The sequence below is a fragment of the Pempheris klunzingeri genome, chromosome 16, assembly GCF_042242105.1.
Source record: "Pempheris klunzingeri isolate RE-2024b chromosome 16, fPemKlu1.hap1, whole genome shotgun sequence".
Lineage (NCBI taxonomy): Eukaryota > Metazoa > Chordata > Actinopteri > Acropomatiformes > Pempheridae > Pempheris > Pempheris klunzingeri.
Genome location: NC_092027.1, coordinates 14,763,002 through 14,783,751, shown reverse-complemented (window position 1 = coordinate 14,783,751; position 20,750 = coordinate 14,763,002). Strand labels below are relative to the sequence as shown.

General features: G+C 44.2%; 1 protein-coding gene across 3 annotated transcripts; it reads left to right on the top strand.

Moving 5' to 3' along the window:
* The first annotated feature begins 288 nt into the window (after nucleotides 1–288).
* pals2b (protein associated with LIN7 2, MAGUK p55 family member b) lies at nucleotides 289–20,476 on the top strand. 3 transcript variants are annotated; one of them, XM_070846139.1, is made up of 14 exons: nucleotides 289–355; nucleotides 6,436–6,498; nucleotides 9,166–9,415; nucleotides 12,912–13,030; nucleotides 13,681–13,833; nucleotides 15,086–15,238; nucleotides 15,478–15,705; nucleotides 16,554–16,685; nucleotides 16,782–16,878; nucleotides 17,204–17,272; nucleotides 17,362–17,523; nucleotides 17,611–17,813; nucleotides 17,962–18,090; nucleotides 18,861–20,476. In XM_070846139.1, exons 3-14 carry the CDS (start codon nucleotides 9,286–9,288, stop codon nucleotides 19,035–19,037), a joined length of 1,752 nt encoding a protein of 583 aa, XP_070702240.1. In that variant the 5' UTR covers nucleotides 289–355; nucleotides 6,436–6,498; nucleotides 9,166–9,285; the 3' UTR covers nucleotides 19,038–20,476. The 3 variants fall into 3 exon arrangements, with proteins under 3 accessions (XP_070702240.1, XP_070702242.1, XP_070702241.1); XM_070846141.1 differs by lacking the exon at nucleotides 9,166–9,415; XM_070846140.1 differs by lacking the exons at nucleotides 289–355; nucleotides 6,436–6,498; nucleotides 9,166–9,415 and having other exon boundaries at nucleotides 12,881–13,030.
* Nucleotides 20,477–20,750: the final 274 nt, after the last annotated feature.

The window sequence follows — 20,750 nt, the reverse complement described above, 5'->3', positions numbered from 1 at the left end:
CTTCAAATAGCTTCATAGACTATAAAAATACAGCGTTTTAAGTAAGAACTTTGTTGTTGTAGCCAACTTTAATGTTCATATTTGGAAATATGCTAAACTGTATTTATGTGAATGGACAAGTGTGTGACATTGTGATGGAGAAAATACTACACGCTACAATGCACCCACTTAGTGAGGGTGGTTCCTCCGCTCCCATTGGTGGGTGCTGAGTGACGTTGGGGGCGGGGGGCGGGGCGTGTGTGTTTGATTGGCGTTGTGATCTCTGGTAGTCTGCTGCGGGACCAGGACGGACAGCTGAGGGGGGGCCTGGATGTCCAACCGGGACGGACCGCGAAGTCACACGCACGATTCACAGGTAAGTCGCGGCTCGTGATCGTATCTGTGGTGCGAGGATAGTGAATTCATTCACCCCCAGCGGGAGACAAAGACACTTTGCCGTGTTTGAGGTGCAGTAGAGTTTGACAGAAGGGTTTGCCCCCTTGTAGAGCCCGCTCTGCCGTGAGAACAGCTTTATTCAGACTGGTATCAGCCTGCGTTCGGTGTCCATGGTGGACTCGGACGCGTCTCCCCCCCCCCCTTTTCCTGCGTATCATGGGGGAGGATACGGCGGATGGGTTGTAGTCGTAAGTGTGCGCACGCCACAATGGCTGGGATGGGTAACAAAAAATGGCCGCACGTGTGACGAGATCGGTGTGAACGTACAGTTGTCTGATCTGGTCTGGTCAGTCAAAACGGCGCAAGCGTTTGGCACGGATCCGGCGCACGGTTCGAGCGCACGGATGTGGCCATGCGTCAGAACCGCGGCGTCGATCCGTGACTGGGGAAGACGTGAGGGGAGAGCCGCAGGTAATAGTGCCGACAGGATGGGGAGGTTGGAGCTCGCCACCGTCCCGAATTGATAGACTGCAACATCCACCAGCAAAGGGTGGTGGGCTTGAGAGAGGACACTCAGACATTTGGTGCGCTTTTCCTGTAACGTCGAGTCATACACAGGTACAGCACTGTCTCCTGTTCTGCTGTCCAGGGAAACTTTCACAACAAATCTCAACAAAGCTTTTTTAAGTACTGATGCTCATTGAAAATGGAGAGGGGAGCCGTGGCTTGGCACAGGCTGGCCGACCGGAGGCGCAGCCAGACGGTCCTATTGATTTACATTTTTTTGTCCTCCACTGAGATGTATGAGTGCACCAACTAATGATAATGCACTAACACGATGTCAAAACTACTTTATGTGAGCACTTAATCGAAACATAACCCTCCCTACCTATCACAACAGGCTGCAGCTCTCAATGAATCATGGGACTTCCTTGCTCAGGGGAGCACGGGGTCACTTGGCAGGGTTTGTAAGCTGTTTAGGCTCATACACTGATGGGGGAAGCCCATGCACATACGCAACTTGGGGATCCTTCCTGGGAGGGGCTAAATGGACCATGAGACCACTGAGAGGGGCAGCCTGGATCTTGTTGCATCTAAACTAGAGTTTATGGTTCTATCTCTCTTCCTTTCAATCTTATAATAATCCCTAATCAGATTTGTTGAATCTAATAGGAGGAACAAACTGAGGAAGGGAAGGAGACCAAGACAGTTTAGTGCATTAGAGTAAATCTACAGTCCCCAGACAGGGATATCCAGTAAAGCTTTCGAGTCAGGATCCAGGATGACCTGTATTGTTCTTCTAAAGTGGGTGGAATAAGGCACAGAGTATGGTGTCTGTGCCCTGATATGCATATTCCTTCCTGGCAGCAGGGCAGAGGAAAGCACAAATTTCCAGATAAACATGTTCTCCCTATGTTGGAATGTATGAAAGATGTCAGTGAGTCATTCAGAGACAAAACCCCAACGCTCAGAGGCTTCTACTTCTCCATTATTAATACGCAGCTATGGGAGAGATGGTGCAAGAGGGAGACACACACACACACACACACACACACACACACACACACGCACACAGGAGTGACTCAAACCTCCCAGCTATGAACAACACATATATCAGAGGGCTGTTATCTACACACCTACAATCAACCTTCCCTGCCCTGCATTAGGCTGCACCTCCCTACAGTTAACACATAACTGACCCCAAAACAGCTATCATGAGTCGATTCCGTCTCTCTGAATAAAATGCACTGAAATTGAATGACAGAGAAAGACATACACAGAGCAACATTATTTTGGAATGAAGTTTGTGCAGGAATGGCCACCGGGCAAGTGAAGTCAAATGTCTTGCTGTTTGTGCTTGAGCCGATAATGCTGCTGGACCAGATTTCATCCATCACCAAGGCCTTAAAGGGGCATATCAGTGCAGATAAACAATACAATTATCCACGTAGCATCAGACACTTTGGTTTGTCTTTCGTCACGTAAATAAAAGACAGAAACGTGAAGCCTGTGGTGAAACACCACAGACGATGGGACAAGCCGACAAAATGAGCAGCATATTTTCTGCTGTTGAAAGCGATGCTGCAGTATAGCTCCATTCCATGAGGGAGATGCACATGTTTGTAGTTCTTGCCAATATTCAAAGATATGCCGAGATGAACCGAGGCAAACACAGTGGGTGAACTCATTTGAGACTAATTTCTTTTCCTTATCTCTCTCTTCCTCCTTCTCCGTCCTCGCCTCACATTTTCACCATCCAGCATCACACATCAATTTTCCTCTTTTTTTTTTCTTAAACTTTGCAGTTGTTAAGTGCTGTTGCATCACTCAGCCCTCCCCCCACTCCCTCCCCTGTCTTTACCTTAATACTAATGATGAGTAACAGGAGGCTGGGAGGGGAGAGAGACTGAGACGAAGCAGGCTCGGCCATGTGGCGGGTTAGATTATCTCGCAGGGTGCTCATTATTATGATCGCTGCACGTTCAGTGCCGAAGGGCTTCGACGAGCTGCGGACGGCCGCGTAATTATATCATCCCAAGCTGTGTGGCAAAGCGCAGACATCCCACCAGCTGGAGCATCAGTGAGGAGGAGAGTGAGGTCATTTTTTTGGTGATGCTGGGGAAAGTGCAGTGATGCAACAACTGATGTGTTTGTGTTAAACGGTGGTAATTTAGATTGCAGTGTCAGGTGAAGAGTAAAAAGTAAGCATGAATCAGCAGAAAGCTACACTCTCCCCTCATTTGCAGTAGATTTGGAGAAACTGAGCTGATTTCATCAACTTTCTATAGACAGCAGCATCAGCAGCAGCATCAGCAGCAGTGATAACAGCGATGACTGGTTAAAAACATGGTTATGGTGAATATTCTGCAGATATTGATCTGCTAAGATGGCCATCTTGGGGGTAGAAGTGTAATCCTCTTATTGAGCGGCTGTGTAAACACATGGAGTGACCTACATAGGGTTTGTCTGGAGGCAGAGAGCGATGAGTGCTAGCCAGGAGTGGATGTGGTTGCTTATGGGGAGGGGTTTTTGTATGACTATCCAGTCATTACACACATGTAAATCCACACATACACGCTTCTTCTTTGAACATCTTGTGCCCCTCTAGCACTCACTACCATACGGGCACCATAGAGCGGGAGCGCTGCAGCTCAGTGCTCAGGAGAGTTTACTCATTGCTCTTTGCTGCCCTTGAAGCCAGCCAATGGAGTGACACCTCGACTCCCAGGCAGGGCAGAGCTCACTGGTCTCTTTTGTGATTCTTAAGTCACTGAAAGGAACTGAGAGTGACAGCTGCTCTTGAGAGCCCCGTGCTCCCGGCTCTGTGGCGCGCAGGAGGGCAGAGAGTAAGTTTTTGTCAGGCAGAGGATGTATAGACATGGGTTGAATGGTTTCTCCAGGATGGATGCCTTATGGGCTTGACTCTGTACGTGTATTTGTATTTCCTGACCGCGAAGGATGTAGCACTGTACTCCGTGCGAGACTATTAATTCACAAAATGCGCACACTGAGACGTCGAGCCGGAGGTAGAGTGAGATTTCCTGCTGGCGTGACTAAAACTGGGGGAATTAAAACCACACAGCCTGCTGATGTGTGTGTGTGCGTGTGTGCTTTTAATAGCATTCATATGCACACACATACACACACTTACATGTGTGAGACAGCAATGATGTTTTGTACAAAAACAAACCCTCATGATCCCTCCATAATCCCCCTTCCACGAGCTGTCCATCATCTGAGTGCTTGGCAACCGGGGGGCACTCAGAGGGCTTCTGTCGACTCGTCCTTTCTGCCTCACCAGCCAATGGCTGCCGGGATCGTAACTTACCACATCCGGTGGTTTTCCCTCTGTCCCGAGAGGAGGAAAGAGGAGCGGATGGTGATGTTGATAAATGGACATCGGGGGAGTCCTGAGCCTACATGCAAATACCCAAACTCTCCACATCTATTCAAATTCTCACTCACAGACATTCAGATACAAGATGATTTTCATTTGGTACAATCACAAAGGAACCACAGTTACCTGGCAGTTTTTAGAGACATATCACAAAGGCGTTTGTACTCGAAAGACCCGCCACCCCCCTTTTCTCTTTCAGGACTCCCTCATCTGTTCCATGAGAGGACTCAAGAAGCTTTTCCCACAAGTCTACCTAATCTCTAAGGATTCTTCTATCTTTCTTCTCTCCTTCATGACTTCTAATGTGCCTTTTATCTAGTCCTTATTCTCTCGCTCTGAATCTGACTCCTCTGAAATTCTCCCGCTCCCTCTGCCCGTTTTTATGCATCCTTCTAAAAATCAAGTTGTGACCCTTCCCCTCTTTTTCTGCTTAGAGTTTCGCCTCCCCTATGTTGCTCCTCCCTCCCTGTTCGGACCTTTGATTTTTGCCTCCTGCTCTGTGATGCGAATGATTTGGTGAGGAATTGCAGCGGTGGCTTTACCTCCATTAACATTCCTCCAAGGGATATCTTTCACTTCCAATGAGCGTGGCGAGCCTGATTGTAATCTGTGTTGCGTAATGATTCGACCTCCCGCTCTCTCTCATCTTGGTCTCGCACAGTCAAGGACCAGTTAGCTCTAGCGTGATGGGTGAGAAGACACCAGTAAAGGAAAAGAAATAGTAACAAGTGATGCGTCAACCCCCTCTAAGGTGTTGTTGTCTCTTTGTACATGTTTTGGCACTTTTAGAAACTGTTGTGATCGTTTCTAGTCAAAGCATATAAGAGCCAGACTTGGGAGGAGCTTAAGGTCAAAGGTTAAGCGGACAGTGTGATCCCCTCTCGTGTGTCTGAGAAAGTACACAAGCAAAGAGAAATATTCAGAATTGTTGGACATTTAGCAGATGCTTTTTTAGAAACTGTGATTTTCATAGCACGGTCTTTCCAGCCAGCACATCGTACTTCTTGTCCTTGGGGGAAATGGGGGGAAAAGAGAAAGAGGCTGAACAAAATGAAGCGTGAAAGACTGATCATCTATTGTTCTGTGGATGATTGCAGGCATTTCTTATGTGTAATCACACCATTTCATTGTTTTTTTTTGCTGGCTTGCATTTTCTAATGGGCCATGTCACAATGGCCGTTCAGAGTAGAATGAATGGGTTTAGTGCTGCCAGCATTTGTGGTTCTATTTGACAGATAATGTTGTTTTTTTTCTTAAACTATATACCTTTTATAGAATCTGCCTTCATGAGTAAATACATAAAAAGCACTAATTTTCTAGTTTCTAGTTATTGTAGATATAGCTGTGATCCCCTTTGTCTTCCAGTTTCTGCAGTTTTGGTCAGTCAAACTTTGTTTAAATCTATTATCATATGCAAACCAGCAAAGCACTCTCCTTTCTAATTTGTACCTTTTTATTTAGATCAGACCAAATACTCTGGATCTATTGACTCTTGCAATAACTTTATTGTTGAAGTAGACGGTCTTCAACTTTCTTACCATTCCACATAGATCTTGAGATAATCTTATCCCAAATTTTAAACAATTTTTTGAATAATCTTATAAGGAAGTGATTGGAAAAACAGCCTATAGGGAAAATGTTCATTTCAATGAATTCAATAATACTGAATGTAGAGGTCTTCATGGTACACATACAGAAGGTGTGTATGCATGTGTTTGCAAGTGAAAGTGAGAGGAGAGTCTCTCTGGGAATGAATGCTGCGCAGTGCTTTGTCATAACTTTCAGAGAATAGTGGCCATTTACTACGGTGACGGCACGGTGCCAGCTGATGATGCAGGCCTCCTTGAATAGCTGAGGACAATGAATAGTCCTGGATGACTCTGTGCATCGCTCTGAATGAACAACGGCCCCGGTCTGCAGAAGAGACTGCTATCTTGCAAGAGACGGGAATGACATAGATAGATGAAACGGATAATCCACTAGGAAAAAGGAGACATTGAGTGTGTAGGGATAAGCATCTGAATGCTCGAGTGTGTGGGTGTGTAAGAGGAATGATGAAAACTGGGGTGCAGGAATGCAAGTGGGACCGGATATCTTGTCTCAAAAGGACAAGTCTCCTAAAATCTCTCTCTCTCTCTCTCTCTCTCTCTCTATGTGTCTAGGTCTTCACATTTGACTGATGAGCAGCCAGTAGGATTTGGGTTGGGCTACACCGACTGGCAGAGGTAAACACAACTTCCTCCCCACCTCTTCCTCAGTACTGACACACTGGAGATGTCGAGGAAAGAGTTTTGTACATGATGACAGGTGTCTTTGAAGCAGGGATGTGTTGTGACATCCCTGCTTCAAAGACATGTCATCATGTAAAAAACAATTTTCTCTTCAAAAAGCTATCTTATGAGGAAGTAAGGGAAGCAGCTGCTTTTTCTGTGTGTTCACACGTCCATGTGGATTGAATGGGTGATAATGCTTTTTAATGGCCACGTTAATATCAGTGTAAATCTACCTTTTTATATAACAAAGATCGTTTGATTTGTATGCATTTAGTTACGGCCTATGAATTGAACCTGACTACAACTGGCAGACGGCACCGCTGTTACATTATTGGCCATTGTTGGGTATCATTATATGTTTTAAAATAGCAGTGTGCATTCTCTCAGCGCTGGTAACACACAGAAATTGGCTTATTGCTAAATAATTAACCAGTTAATAAAAACACAGCACAATCTCATTTTACTCATTAGAGACTTGGACCGCGGTGGTTAGTTATTTTCTTAAAAACTGTTGACTTCCCATGATGTGTTGTTTTGGAGGAAACAAAGCACTTAGCTCACACAGCTGTCGTGCCAGAGTCTCACTCTGCGTGAAATCGTCTCTCATCTCTTTCCTCTTTAAAGTGGAAGTGGATGTGCGAACAACAAACTGTGAACTGTGAAGGAAAATCTGTTGCTTCCTCTCACACTTGAGTCACATGCAATAATGCTGAAGGCCATTTGAGCAAACCGCTCTGCATCACTGTGTTAGCCGTGTAGACGTGTTTGAATTCTCGATATGGTGAGAGAAGGAGAGAGATTCTGTAATCCCGTGCTTTCGTGGCCAGATTAAAATCGCATGTCCCGCACTGGGGGAGGGTTTGACTTGGGTGGAGGGAGAGGCGGGGCGGATTAAAGCCTACAGACCTGCTCCTTGCACAGCTGTGTCGCCGTGGGAGGGGCTTGGTGGATGCTGGATGGGAGGAGCCTGTTTCAGGTGACTCTTAACACCGGGATGTATTAGCCGTCTCTTTTGATTTTCCTCAGCATCTTAACAGCCTTGATATGTAATCTGATGCACGTTGTATTGTAGCTAGAGCAGTCATGTCTGCAGTTGCTTAATGGTTTTTAGCCATGCTAGCAGAGCAGCTCTAGGGAAGGCAGTGCTGATCCTTTGGTCAGTCAGCCCATGGCTTTGATTGTACAGTCATTCATTGTCCCCAGAGGATGAATCCTGGTGACCCCCTGACTTTGTATCCAGTGAGTGATCTCAACATCTACTTGACAGATTGGCACAAAGTTTGATTCAGACATTCATAGTCCCCACAGGATGAATTATAATAACTTTGGTTATCCTCTGACTTTTCATCTACTGCCATCCACAGGTCAATACCTGCAAAATCTCCCATCAGCTTCAGCTGTATGGTAGAAACATTAGCATGCAACATGGATGGCAAATGTTATACGTGCCAAACATTAGCAGGTTAGCATAGTCATCATGAGCATGTTAGCATGCTGACAGCATGAGTAGCTGCAGCCCCACAGGGCTGCTAGCATGGCTGCAGACTGCTGTTGCCGTTAAGTTCCAATCTCTCTCTCTCTCTCTCTCCCTCTCGTTTATATATAAACCTACTAAGAAAATATTGCTTCCAGTACTTTGCCCAAAAACTGTTTAAGCTCAGACGTGAAGCAGCTTAAATTGAAGTCCCAAAATGTGCATAATCCACCTCATGTCTACTGATTTAGTGAGAAGTAAGGTGGTGAGGGCACATTCATTTAAGTAGAAAGTGAGACCTAAGAGAAAATGAGAGGGAGAGAGAAACAAAGAGAGAGAGAAAAAGCTCCCATTAGGCTGACACATGCTGCTTTAAGGAGGTGGACGACTGCTGAGGGAATACGTACGAGCACAATCTGCACACGCTGTGACTTTCTGCACATTGCTGCAGCGGGGTGTCCAAACCTTGAGCTGTGTGAATGAGAGAAGGGAGGAGGAGAAGAATGGGAATGTAGGGTCAGGCCCCCTTCAGTAACACTTACTTATGTAAGATTACTTACATAATGACACATTCAAGTGGTGTGTATGTGTGTGTGTGTGTGTGTGTGTGTGTGTGCCTCTGTCTAGACAAGGGGGGCATCTCAACTTTGGGTGGGGTCGGGGGAAACAAGAGGAGGGGTACTCAAGCAAGCCCACAACAGCAGGAGTGGATTGTGGGATTATGTGTGTGTGTATGTGCATGTGTGTTATCAACAGAGGGGTCGAGGTGGGAGGAGGGGGGGGGGTTAGGAAGGGAAGGTATTAAAGCCAGAGTGGAGGGAGAGGACTGACAAGCATTGAACGCATGTCCACATCTGCGAATGCGGTCCAGCTTTCTACCTCTCTCTGTCTCTTTTCATGCCTGTCTGTCTGAACTTTATCTTCACATCAGCCTCTTCCCTTGTTAAATTTCTCCCCCCTCATCTTTCCTCCTCCTCTCTGCTCCTCTTTCCCTCCTCGTCTCTTAATATCCCCTGATCTTAATCCCACTCTATTGTAGCTCTCTTTGTGTCTCTTTGCTTCTCCCATTCTCTATCCTCAATCCTACCTCTCGTTCTCCTCTGTATTGTATTTCTCTCTCTCTCTCTCTGTTTTTGGGAGTTTAGCGGGTCAGCAGTGCCAGACAAGACGATTGGAGGACAGAAGACATAGTTACAGAACTGCTGGTGGTTTACTAGTGGTTAGTCTTAGCATACTTGTGGCAGCAGGGAGGAAGAAGCTTGGCGATGGTCACAGCTATGGAGGATGCCTGTCCCAATGGGGTACGGGAGAAGGAGGAGATGACGCCCCCGGGACAGCCTGGCGTGGAGGGGCCCCCGGCCGTGCAGTCCACCCAGGAGCCAGATACGTCTGGAGGTGAGGAAAGGAGGAGGAAGAGGTGGGGTATCGCATATTTAGATGAACAGAAACTGTAGTCTGATATTTGTTTTAAAATTTGAGTCGGAGGGACTGGTGGAAGGCCTCTTTGACAAATGAATAACCAGAAGGCATGATTGTTTGTCAGATAACTCCTCCAGAGAGACGTGATTGTCAGATTTTCTTCTGTTTGATGATCCTTTAGAGCAGGCGTTCCCGACCTTTATTGTCTGATGTATCCCCACGGTCCTCTCAGATGAACTTAAGTACGCCTTCATCGCCATGCACCGGAAGTGCTCAGTTAATTTAAAATTGTAGATGTTATTTAATACCGTTAATGATATAAAACAATAATGTTTTCATATGATTGAATCATCAGTGTTAAGGTTGATTTGGTCAAGTTTCCCCTGGTAGTGGGAAAAGCTGGACATTTCAGCCATATTTATTCATCCATGACTTAAAGTTTTAGCCAACAATTTTAAGCGACTTATCTATTACTTTTAGCTAAATATTCAAACTAATTATGCATTACTTTTACTATTCTTTTTAAACCATATAGGTTTACTTTACATTACTTCCAGTTAGCTATTGAGGCCTCTCCGCTCCCTTGCTAACTAGCCAGTTTTCAATGTATTCTCTATTGCGGCAAGCGGTGTTCAGGTGTTACAGCTGACTAAACATATATTTATTTTTTTATTTCTATATTCTCATATAAGTTTAGGTGGTCTACAGTCTTTCCACGTACCGCCAAGTTACTGCAGAAATACCCCTGGTTGGAATCACTGCTGGCGTTGAGAGTTGCCCATATTCCCTAGAGGGGGTTCACTCCTGATCCTGTGCTACTGAAAAAATACACTGGAATATATTTAGCTAAGGGTGATGTTACTTTGTGCCTGTCAAGGTGCTCCTCTGATCTATATCCTGTGAGCTAAAAAATAATACCATTACATATAATACAGGTTGCCAGGTCTCTCCTCAAGGGATTTGCGTCGCATTTCTTGAGAAACAGAGTTAGGAATTATTCAGCAGGTAGTTCCTGCATTGGCATTCACTGCACACAGTGCTGGTAGGTGTACATACAGAGGTGGTGGTCGGATGGCGAGAGAGACTGCAGACAAACCAGAGTGCCACGGAGGGAGGAATTAAGAGCAGGTAAGCAGGATGATTCATTATGAAGATGAATGAAGAAGATGGAAGAACGCCCCACTGTAACTGCTGTAATCTCTTAGCTTTAACAGCTTCTTCAGGCCAGGCTTAGCAGGAGGCCGGTAGGTGGTTGTATATCCATGCCATAATTCATAGGATTATAGAGACTTTAGGTAGGAGGCTTTTGTTCATCTCCAATTTCTCACTGGATAGAGAAGCATCTCAGGGTTACTTGTCGGCCTGAGTAATGTACACACAAGTACACGTGGCGAGGAGGCAGGGGGGGGGGTGGAGGTGGAGGGAGCACAGGCTGGGATGGGCAAACATTCCTGTGGTCGAGGACGCAGTGACACAATGAGCTGACCAAGTGGGTAAAGGTCAACACACAGAGCACACAAAAACTCAGATGTATCCAGCTGTGGTGTGTGTTTAGTTGGTGTATTTTTGAGTTTTAAGTATGTTAGTGAGATCACATTGGATAACATGCAAGTTATCTTTCTTTCTTTCTACTTAAAATCTACTTTGAAAGTTTGGAGAATCGGGAAAACACATTATGCTGTAAATTTGATTGATTTGAATTTGATTGAACCGTGACTAAATGTGAGTGAGTGCAATTGAAGTCGTGGTGTAATGCTAGTTTATAGGTTTCCACATGATCGTGTGCGTGGATGTGTTTACTGCAATTACAGCTCTGCTCTCAGACTTTGTGTTTATTCTAGTTTGTGGAACATAGTGTGGGGTCCCCATAGGAACTAAATATTCTGTTCACACATACTGTTTGTGTGAATTGAGTTTTACATTGTGTGTTTCTGTGCCATCATATAATCAATATATTGTGTGGATATACAGGTTTTATAGTGTGCAGGGTAGGTTTTAATCTTCCTCCCCTTTTTGTTCTTCTGTAAGAGGATCATAAATATTTAAGGTTTGTTTTTGCATAGAGCCTGCTGTTTATGCAGTCTGTCTGTGCTGTCTGATTATCAAGCCACAGTAAGGTTTCTGCTTCACTGTGAGATAAACTCTATCTTCACCAATCTCCCTCTCATCCCTCTTTATCATGCAGCTGTGCTACGTTTGTATGTATGATGAATGAATGAATGATGAATGATAAGAAATGACACTGCCAAGCTCTAGTTTAACTGATGTGACAGTTTTTGTGCTGCAAGCCAGAATAAGTAGAATTTGAAATGAGTCTAAAATACAGAAATACATTCATTTAGGATTGAAAGCGCTACCCAACGCTTACAAAGGAAGCAATGTTGAATTCATATTTTCACACATGAGGACATGTGATAGTCCAGGTTTTACAGTCTGTGGGGTGTCCAGAAACCATATAAATGCATATTGATACATGAGATTGTCACGTGAAGTGCTGTTACACATGAGATATTATATGTGAACGCATGTGAAATGCATGATTTTGCAAATGATGCATTTAATATCACAGGTAAAACATCTGAAACTGCATATATCGTGAATTTGTCACTTTTTTGTGAGAGAAAGTTGACATTTTAAAAGTACAGATATCAAACACCATAAAAACAAGAGCAGTAATTCATAATTTAGATTTTTTTTTTTTTTTTTTTTTTAAGGCAGCATTTTAGTATGTGCCGCTTTTTTCTAGATTTCAGACTGACGTTGTAGAGAACGACCTGACTTCTGACATGGAAAATGAGTCAAGGTTAAAGATGATAAGAAGCTCATAATCATAGAGAGAATCAGCTGTAGACAAGTGCTGACTGGACATAATTACTACCCACATAAGGGTATAATGACATAGAGAAACACACACTTGCACACATGTTCCCAGTGCTTTAAGTGTCCTAAATGGGCTTACATGGGCTTTGAGACCCTGGCATCAGGGCGTTAGCTGGTCGTCCACACCTCTCCCTCTCTCTGTTTGTCTGTCTTCGCATATGCAAATTGTACAGTACGTAGTTCTACGTGGGGTCCTGGGGACTGAGTTTATCACTGGACTTGAGCTTTTTCCAAACTGAACATATGCAGTCGTGCTCATTTTGCTCACCACTGTACCTCCAGATGGGGCTTTAATTTGATACTTTTGGATGCCCGGCTGTGTGACTGGTGTACAGATCTTTGCATGAAGAGTGAATGGGCTGCAAACATGGCCAGTTCATATGTTTTACAGATGGAACTTCTAACATTATTATATAATATTTATATGATATGTCTAAGCAGTAAGTTAGTGACATGACAGAGGCTGGTACTGACATTCAGCGTGTACTCACACTGTTATGTGTGTTTATTCTTTCGCCTGGCTAACCTTTCTTATCTCTCTGTCTCTTTCTCTCTCTGTGTATGTCTGTATCTTTATCTCCTTTCCATCCAGCCATGCAGCAGGTGTTGGATAATCTGGGTGAGCTTCCCACCTCCACGGGCGCCAAAGACATCGACCTGCTCTTCCTGCGCGGCATCATGGAAAGTCCCATTGTACGCTCCCTGGCTAAGGTAGCACACATACATAGCTCAGAGTGAGCAGCAGCGAGCAGACTAACCTGCCAGCGGTGCTTAGCTTGCTGTGGCTGAGGTGCTGAAGTACAGTAAGGCTTTCGACTAACACGGTGCTCAGTGCATCTGCACACACAGGAATTGCACAAATGCATACACACTGTCAGCGAGCGATGCAGCTTTACACTACTGTTTTTTTTTTTTACTGACAGTGCATGTATTGCAGTGCCTCTGCACACAAACCATTTGCTCTAACATCCATCTTCACTTCTACAGGAAGTCTAGTCTGTAGGAAGTGAGCACTGAGTTCATTGACAGTACAGCTGCAGTCCTGCCCCACAGGCTGTTGTCATTTTTGGCCATTCAGCTGCTCCCCGCAGGGCTGATACTGGCAGAGATGACATTTGACTAAACATAAAAACACACTCCTTAGACTTTTACCATTGTAACACGAGGCAGACAGTGTGCTTAGAGAACAGAATAGAATCCCACAGCAAATCTAATCCGATATAACATCAGTAATCATTACTACACAACAAAAGTCCGTTTCATCCATTCATCCGCACATCTAAATAATTGCTAATGTAACAGACAGAGTTACAGAGAGCACCTATCCATCTATCCCGCCTGAGTGTCTCCGTGTCCCCCAGGCTCACGAGCAGCTGGAGGAAGTGAAGCTGGAAGCGGTGCAGGACAACAATGTGGAGCTGGTGACGGAGATCCTGGGCGACATCAGCGGTCTCAAGGTTAAAGACGACAGCGCGGCCGAGCTGTCCAGGATCCTCCAGGAGCCACACTTCCAGGTGAGCCGGAGCAAACACTCAGTCTAGCACACACACAGGTAAAGGTAAAACAGACAGGATTTCTTGATGTGATTGTCCTGCTACTGGATTGAATATTAACTCTGTATGGGCAGTAACGTACAGGTGCCGGCTGACACTATTTTGAACCACTCTCACATTTATCTAATATCTTTGCAATGTCTTTGCATCCAACACCACTGATTGACACTGTAAATAACTTCAACTGTAGTTACAGTAGCGCTGAGCTGCTGTTTTGTATCCTGTCCTCATGCATCGGTAGAACATTAACCTTTATCCTTAGACCTGCCAGCGGATTTACACAGGCTGGGCCAATGGGAGTTAGACTTCTGAGCCCAGTGAAGCCTCTGCACCAATCAGAGCCCCTCTGTGCTGTAAGCTGAAGGATAAGACCCTTTTGACCTACTGAGGGAGAGACACACAGAGAGAGAGAGAGAGAGAGAGAAAGAGGGGGGGAGGTAGACACAGGTTGGGAAGAAAAGAGAGAGAGACTCGGATATTACATCACATATTGTGTGAGTTTACAGACTTGTTTTCTTTACCAGTTTGTCTAATAGCTGGAAGGACATTTTAAAGTGCTGCCGTTAGCATCTCAAGAGGCTTGGATGAAAGAAAAACCAGTGATTAATTGATTACATTGTGGTGGTAATCCATATTTGGGATTTGAGCCATTAGATGATTAGTTTTTTTTGTTTTTAGCCACAACTTAGGCACATCCAGGACTTCCTGGTTTAGTGTTTTTATTGTTTCACATTTTTGGAAAACCAAACTCCAGAAGACACATGATAAACAAACTGTAGCATTCTATGCTCTGTTATTTCTGTGTAGCAGAATGTTGTTGTGGACATAGTTCTGATAATCAGAAGCAATAAAATAATTTTATAATCAATATTTTATGTCAAATTGTTGACTTCTTTAGTATAAATTGTGTTGCTAATAATAGTAATGTACAGCGAGCAGGGTGATGCAGAGCTTAGATTGGGTTCCATTACTTACCATTCTAATAAAAGTTTGATAACATTAGATAACATTAGCATCCATAAGATACTGGTCATACCAGACCAAGTAAGGCTGTAGGAGCAAAACCACAGAGGGCACTGAATCAGACAGTCACACAGACAATCTTTTCATTTGTAAGAGGACAAATGTGATTTTTCTTCTTTTAAATTAAATACTGTTGCTTTAACCATCATCACTCTCTCCCTCTCACTTTGTCCTCCTCTCTTTCTTAAAGTCACTTTTGGAGGCGCACGACATGGTGGCCTCCAAGTGCTATGAAGTTCCGCCCCCGACTGAAATGGCCAATGATGCGGCAGTGAACAGCGCGCTGATGCAGGCCGATGCTGTACGCATGATTGGCATCCGCAAGAAGGCCGGAGAGCCACTGGTGAGCAGAGCAAGACAGTGTGAGCGTGTCCATGTGTATGTGTGTGTGTGTGGGTGTGTGTGTGTGTGTGTGGATACTGCTGGAGGGGAGCGGTTGAGTGCATGATAAAGTGAATCATTAAGGGTGTGAGCTGATGTCAGAACAGCAGGATTGTGGGTGAAGGTGAGTGAAACAGGGTTGTGCGTGCATGCTGCAAGAAGCAGAGGACGAACATCATCTTGCTCTCTCCGTTCTCTCAGGGCGTGACATTCCGCGTGGAGAAAGACGACCTGGTAATTGCGAGAATCCTTCACGGCGGCATGATTGACAGGCAGGGTCTGCTCCATGTGGGAGACATTATAAAGGAAGTGAACGGGAAGGACGTCGGTAACAACCCCACCGAGCTGCAGGAGATGCTCAAAGACTGCAGCGGGGGGATCACCCTGAAAATACTCCCGAGCTACCGAGACGCCCCTGCACCGCCACAGGTAAACACACGCACGTCAGATGAGACGATAATGTAAACACAAGCATGCACACTTATGTAATGACTGGCAGATGTTGAGCAGTGGCACAGGGCTGGTGCTCTGTCCTACGGCCCTCCCACAATCCCCTGCGCAGGAATGTGAACCCTGGGAGCCCTATTAATAACACTCCACATGCTATCTAGGTCACACTAGCCGTTTCTCTCTCTAACACGCACTCACACACATGCTTCCTGTAATTGCATGCTCCCTCACATAGAAAGTACTTTCATTTATGATATTATTAGATATTTTGCGCCACACTTGTTTCTACCAGTTATGGCTCCTGAGTAAAAAAAGGTCACTAAAGATATTGTGCACCGTTCACAAACAGACATAAACTTTGGAATGCTCGTAAGGCTTAAATTGAATAAAAAGCAGTAAAAGCGAATGAGACATAATGCAAAATCACATCCTGCTCTGTGGCTCAGGGTGCGCTGCACAGTATATTTTACTGGCTTGTTTTATTGCTTCCTCTGGCTGCTTGTTTAATCTAATACACTGGCCAGAGCTCTTAGCCTTTCTGGCAAAAGCTTCCACGGTTGGCGCAGTGTGACCAGCTGTGTCGGGCACAGTGTGCAACACTGAACGTAATGGGTGTGAGTGAGCCACTGTTAGTGTGTCAGTGTGTGAAACTACATGCTGAGCTTGCGTCTCTTTGCTTTTCTTTTTTTTTTAAAGGGTTTTTTATGTATGTGTGTGCTTCAACCACAGGCTTTTTTTTAATTTAAGAGAGGCAAACTTACAAAAACCCCCAATAAGTATGAATTGATTGCTGCAAAGACTCAAAACGGTACATTGGTTTGTCACAGGTGTATGTACGACCATACTTTGACTACAACCCAGCCAACGACAACCTGATCCCTTGTCGAGAGGCAGGGATGGCCTTCAAGAAAGGTGACATCCTTCAGATTGTCAACAGAGAGGATCCCAACTGGTGGCAGGTGAGATTTCATTCTTTTATTTCCCTCGACTGTTCGACTCAAGATCACAGGAACGGAAAGATTTCAGGACTTGAACTGATCTGCAATGTGCTGCAGGCTTGCCAAGTGGTCGGTGGGGCAACAGGACTGATACCCAGTCAGTTCTTGGAAGAGAAGAGGAAAGCTTTTGTTCCTCGAGACTTTGATGGATCAGGTATGTTAGCGTGCGAGTTTCCCAGTGGCGTTCATGCCTGACTTTTGAATAAACACTGTGAATTGTGTTTTGGTTAGAGCAAAAACACCCAAGTGTTTCCTGTTTTTTTCTTAAGCAATGCTGATGTTGAAAAAGATGGATTGACCTAAAGTCTGTGAACTGGTTCGCTGCCAGACCTCTGTCACTTCTCTCCTGCTTTAACCACTAAAAAGTGATTTATAGCGACAAGGCCTGGGTAGCCAGAAAATGGTCCATGTCTGCCTCCTTCTGGCTAAATTCTATAATAGCACAGAAAAAAAACGCATAAATAATTGGTCTTTTGTAGGGATTCTGTGTGGAACCATAGCTGGAAAGAAGAAGAAGAAGATGATGTACCTGACAGCCAAGAATGCAGGTCAGAAGATGCTTTTATGCTGTTTTTTATCTGGCATCTTTAGTATTTTTTTCTGTCACTGACTAATAATTGTGCCTCTGTTTAAATAGAGTTTGACAGACATGAGCTGCAGATCTATGAAGAGGTGGCAAAGGTGCCAGCATTCCAGAGAAAGACGCTGGTTCTGATTGGTGCTCAGGGCGTTGGCCGACGCAGCCTGAAGAACCGACTGATGGTCCTCCAACCCACACGCTTTGGCACCACTATACCATGTACGTCATGCTTGGTTTTTGTCTGTATTTCCAGATTCGGGTACAGAGAGAACAGATCAAACATTAAACTGAAGGGTTTTTTTGTAGATACTTCACGACGGCCCCGTGACGATGAGCTGGACGGCAACTCCTACCACTTCACTACAAGGTCAGAGATGGAAGTGGACGTGAAAGCCGGCCGGTTCCTGGAGCACGGCGAGTACGACGGTAACCTGTACGGCACCAAGATCGAGTCCATCCATGAGGTGGTGGGCACAGGACGCACCTGCATCCTGGATGTCAACCCACAGGTGAGAGGAGGTTTAGAAAGGGTTGTAGACTTTAGACTGGGCTAAACATTGGAGGAGTCCTTTCACAGAGAACACTGTCAGGAATATAAAGAAGGGACTAAAGTGAAATTAAAGTGGCTGTTATGTCACCCACTGTGTCTCTCCTCAGGCTCTGAAGGTACTGAAAACAGCCGAGTTCATGCCTTACGTGGTGTTCATTGCAGCGCCGGATTTTGATACTCTCAAGGCCATGCACAAAGCCGTGGTGGACGCGGGCATCACCACCAAGCAGCTCACGGTGGGTTGACAACTCCCATGCACATTACAAAAATGATGACATGCTTACATTACCCACTGAGCCACCAAAAAGAGAAAATCAGACAGATGAACGCCTGATTATACATTCACACATTCATATCCACCCCCCGATGTTGTAACCACTCAGAGGCATCAACTTTAAAGCAAAGAAATAACACACCAAACATGCTGCATTCTGAGTTTTATTCAAGTTAAATTAGCAGGAGTAGAAGTAACATTTACATAAAGTGAAAGTGAAAGTAAAATTTTCCTTTTATTTGTCCCTTTCAGAGTATTACCATATATTTTACTCTGTTCTATTATATGATTGGACCATTGTCACTGATACTTTAACATGGATTTTCATGTTGAGCCCAGTTTATACATTATGGAGTAGTTTAATCAATAACAACATAAACCCATCGTCACACTGTTCCTATGTAAAATGTTCATCATCTTTCTAGTAGTACAAGTACAAAGTACTATATAATTGACCAAGTTAAGTACAAGTACATCAAAACTAGTGTAAGTAGCAGTGGCACTTTGAATTCTTGAGACAAAATACTGGATAGTACCTGGTGGTTTTTTGTTGTTTTTCCTTCTGGGACTGCAAAATGCCTCTAGAAAGTGACTCACAGCCAATACTCAACAACTAATTTATTCATTCAGCCTTTATTTGCTCCCCTGGCCACTGACATGTGCCATGTTTATGCTATCGTGCATCTATAATATGCTTAAGTTTCCACTCACCTGTGGTTTGTGCGTCGGCAGGATGTGGACCTGAGGAAGACGGTGGATGAGAGCGCTCGGATCCAGAGGGCGTACAGCCACTACTTCGACCTGACCATCGTCAACGACAACCTGGACAAGGCCTTCGAGACGTTACAGGCCTCCGTGGACAAACTGTGCAGTGAACCCCAGTGGGTCCCGGTGAACTGGGTGTACTGAGGACCGGCTACGGTGCTCCCACTGACCACTGTGGGCGAGTCGCACCGACCCACCAGCATGTGTGTGTGTTTCCAACCACAAAGGACAAAGAAGAGAAGAGGGCAGAGATACTAAGTGATAAAAAAAAAAAAAAGAAAATACTTCTCTAACTGCTCTCTCTCCTCTTGGGCCTGCACGCCATGCAACTTTTTTTCTACTCAAAACTCAAAGGGAAAGAGTGCTTATTTATTTTATAACTTTTTATGAAAGATCTTTCTATTCAATGTGGAATTCCAGTGAGAATGAAACAAAAAAAATCTGGTCACGTTACTTGGGCCATATTTTTGCATTAATTTATTGTTGTAGTTACACGTCTTATTTTGTAGTCGTTTCCTCCTGATTTCACACATTTTTGTCAGTCTTTCGTCATGGACATCCAGGATTTACGATCACCGTCCGAGCTCCAATATGAAGATGAGGAAAGGAGATGGATTAGATCTTTGAACAGTCAGTGACACACATCATTACCTTGTCCGAGCAACATGTGTAACTGTGTTTTATTGTCACGTGCATACGGCTTAAACCTTTAGTGATTTTTACGTAGCCGGCTGTAAGATTTCCCCATCAGTGTCCTCCACAGGATCAGCTGGGCAGAAATCAGGAGGTTAAAAGGCCCGTTTGTGCACAATTCCTCCAGTATGTAAAAGAAAAACGACTTTATAATGTACTTTTTCAAGATCAAACACTGTGTCTGTTAATTTTGTCTAGTTTTGTGTTCTTACACTAGATTTTCATCAGTGTGGTGATTTATAGAATGTTTTGTCGCACGTGATCCTTTGATTTTTGTTTTTAACGATCCTGTTACCAGCCTGTCTTTCTGTCTGGAATATGACCATCAACATTATCACTGACCGTCATCTTTATTGTCTACGTAAGCCAATTTGTTAATGTTTTATATATGTGAATGTGGCACAAACCCACTCCCTCCTTCGTGATCCTCATTTTCAGTGTTGCAGTATGCCAAAGCCCTAATCATACTCCAAATAAAGTTTGAAATTCCTAAATGTTACATCTGATTGGTATTTAAACTACAGGCTGTAATATAAATGTATGATTTAACACATGACTTTGGATGGTAAATGCATCTATCAAAGCCAAAGGGTAAAACTAGTACCATTGTTTGTCTTAAACTTTGTTATTCTTTGTCAAAACAAGCAAAAATATTTCAAAGAATGCCATTAATTTGTCCTGAAACCTGTCTTGAACTTCAGGAAAATACATTTAAAACCCTAATAAATGACTTCATGTGGTGTCTTCTTTGGTATTCTTCAAAATCCCGAGGGCAACCTGTGCCACATCTTAGAGAACAGCCTTACTGCCTGTTGTACTGTTTCCACATCCACCTCATGTCTACACATTTGTTTTTACATTTTTATCAAAGTTATGACAAATAAACTTGAATAAACCTCGCAAAATAGTTTCGTCTTTAAAATCGTGTTTTTGCCTTGGAAGACTGATCCCTGGCAAATACCGACAGCAGGCTGGGTATCAAATCTCAGCTGCCTACTTCTTTGGAATAGACCTGAAGGAATGAAAAACTGCCAAGCATCAGACGATCATAGCCTTTTTTTTTTTTTTCATTACTCTTTGGCCAGATTGTCCCTGAGTTACATATTTTTTTGTCTGTATTTTATTTAAGCAATGTCTGTGTGTTTAGGCTTATGTTTTATTATT

Excerpts from the sequence above, each read along its gene's own strand:
- pals2b (XM_070846139.1), top strand. The coding sequence starts at position 9,286 with ATGGTCACAGCTATGGAGGATGCCTGTCCCAATGGGGTACGGGAGAAG. Across the intron at positions 15,239-15,477 it reads AGAAGGCCGGAGAGCCACTG|GGCGTGACATTCCGCGTGGA; the intron begins GTGAGCAGAGCA and ends CCGTTCTCTCAG. Across the intron at positions 15,706-16,553 it reads ACGCCCCTGCACCGCCACAG|GTGTATGTACGACCATACTT; the intron begins GTAAACACACGC and ends GGTTTGTCACAG.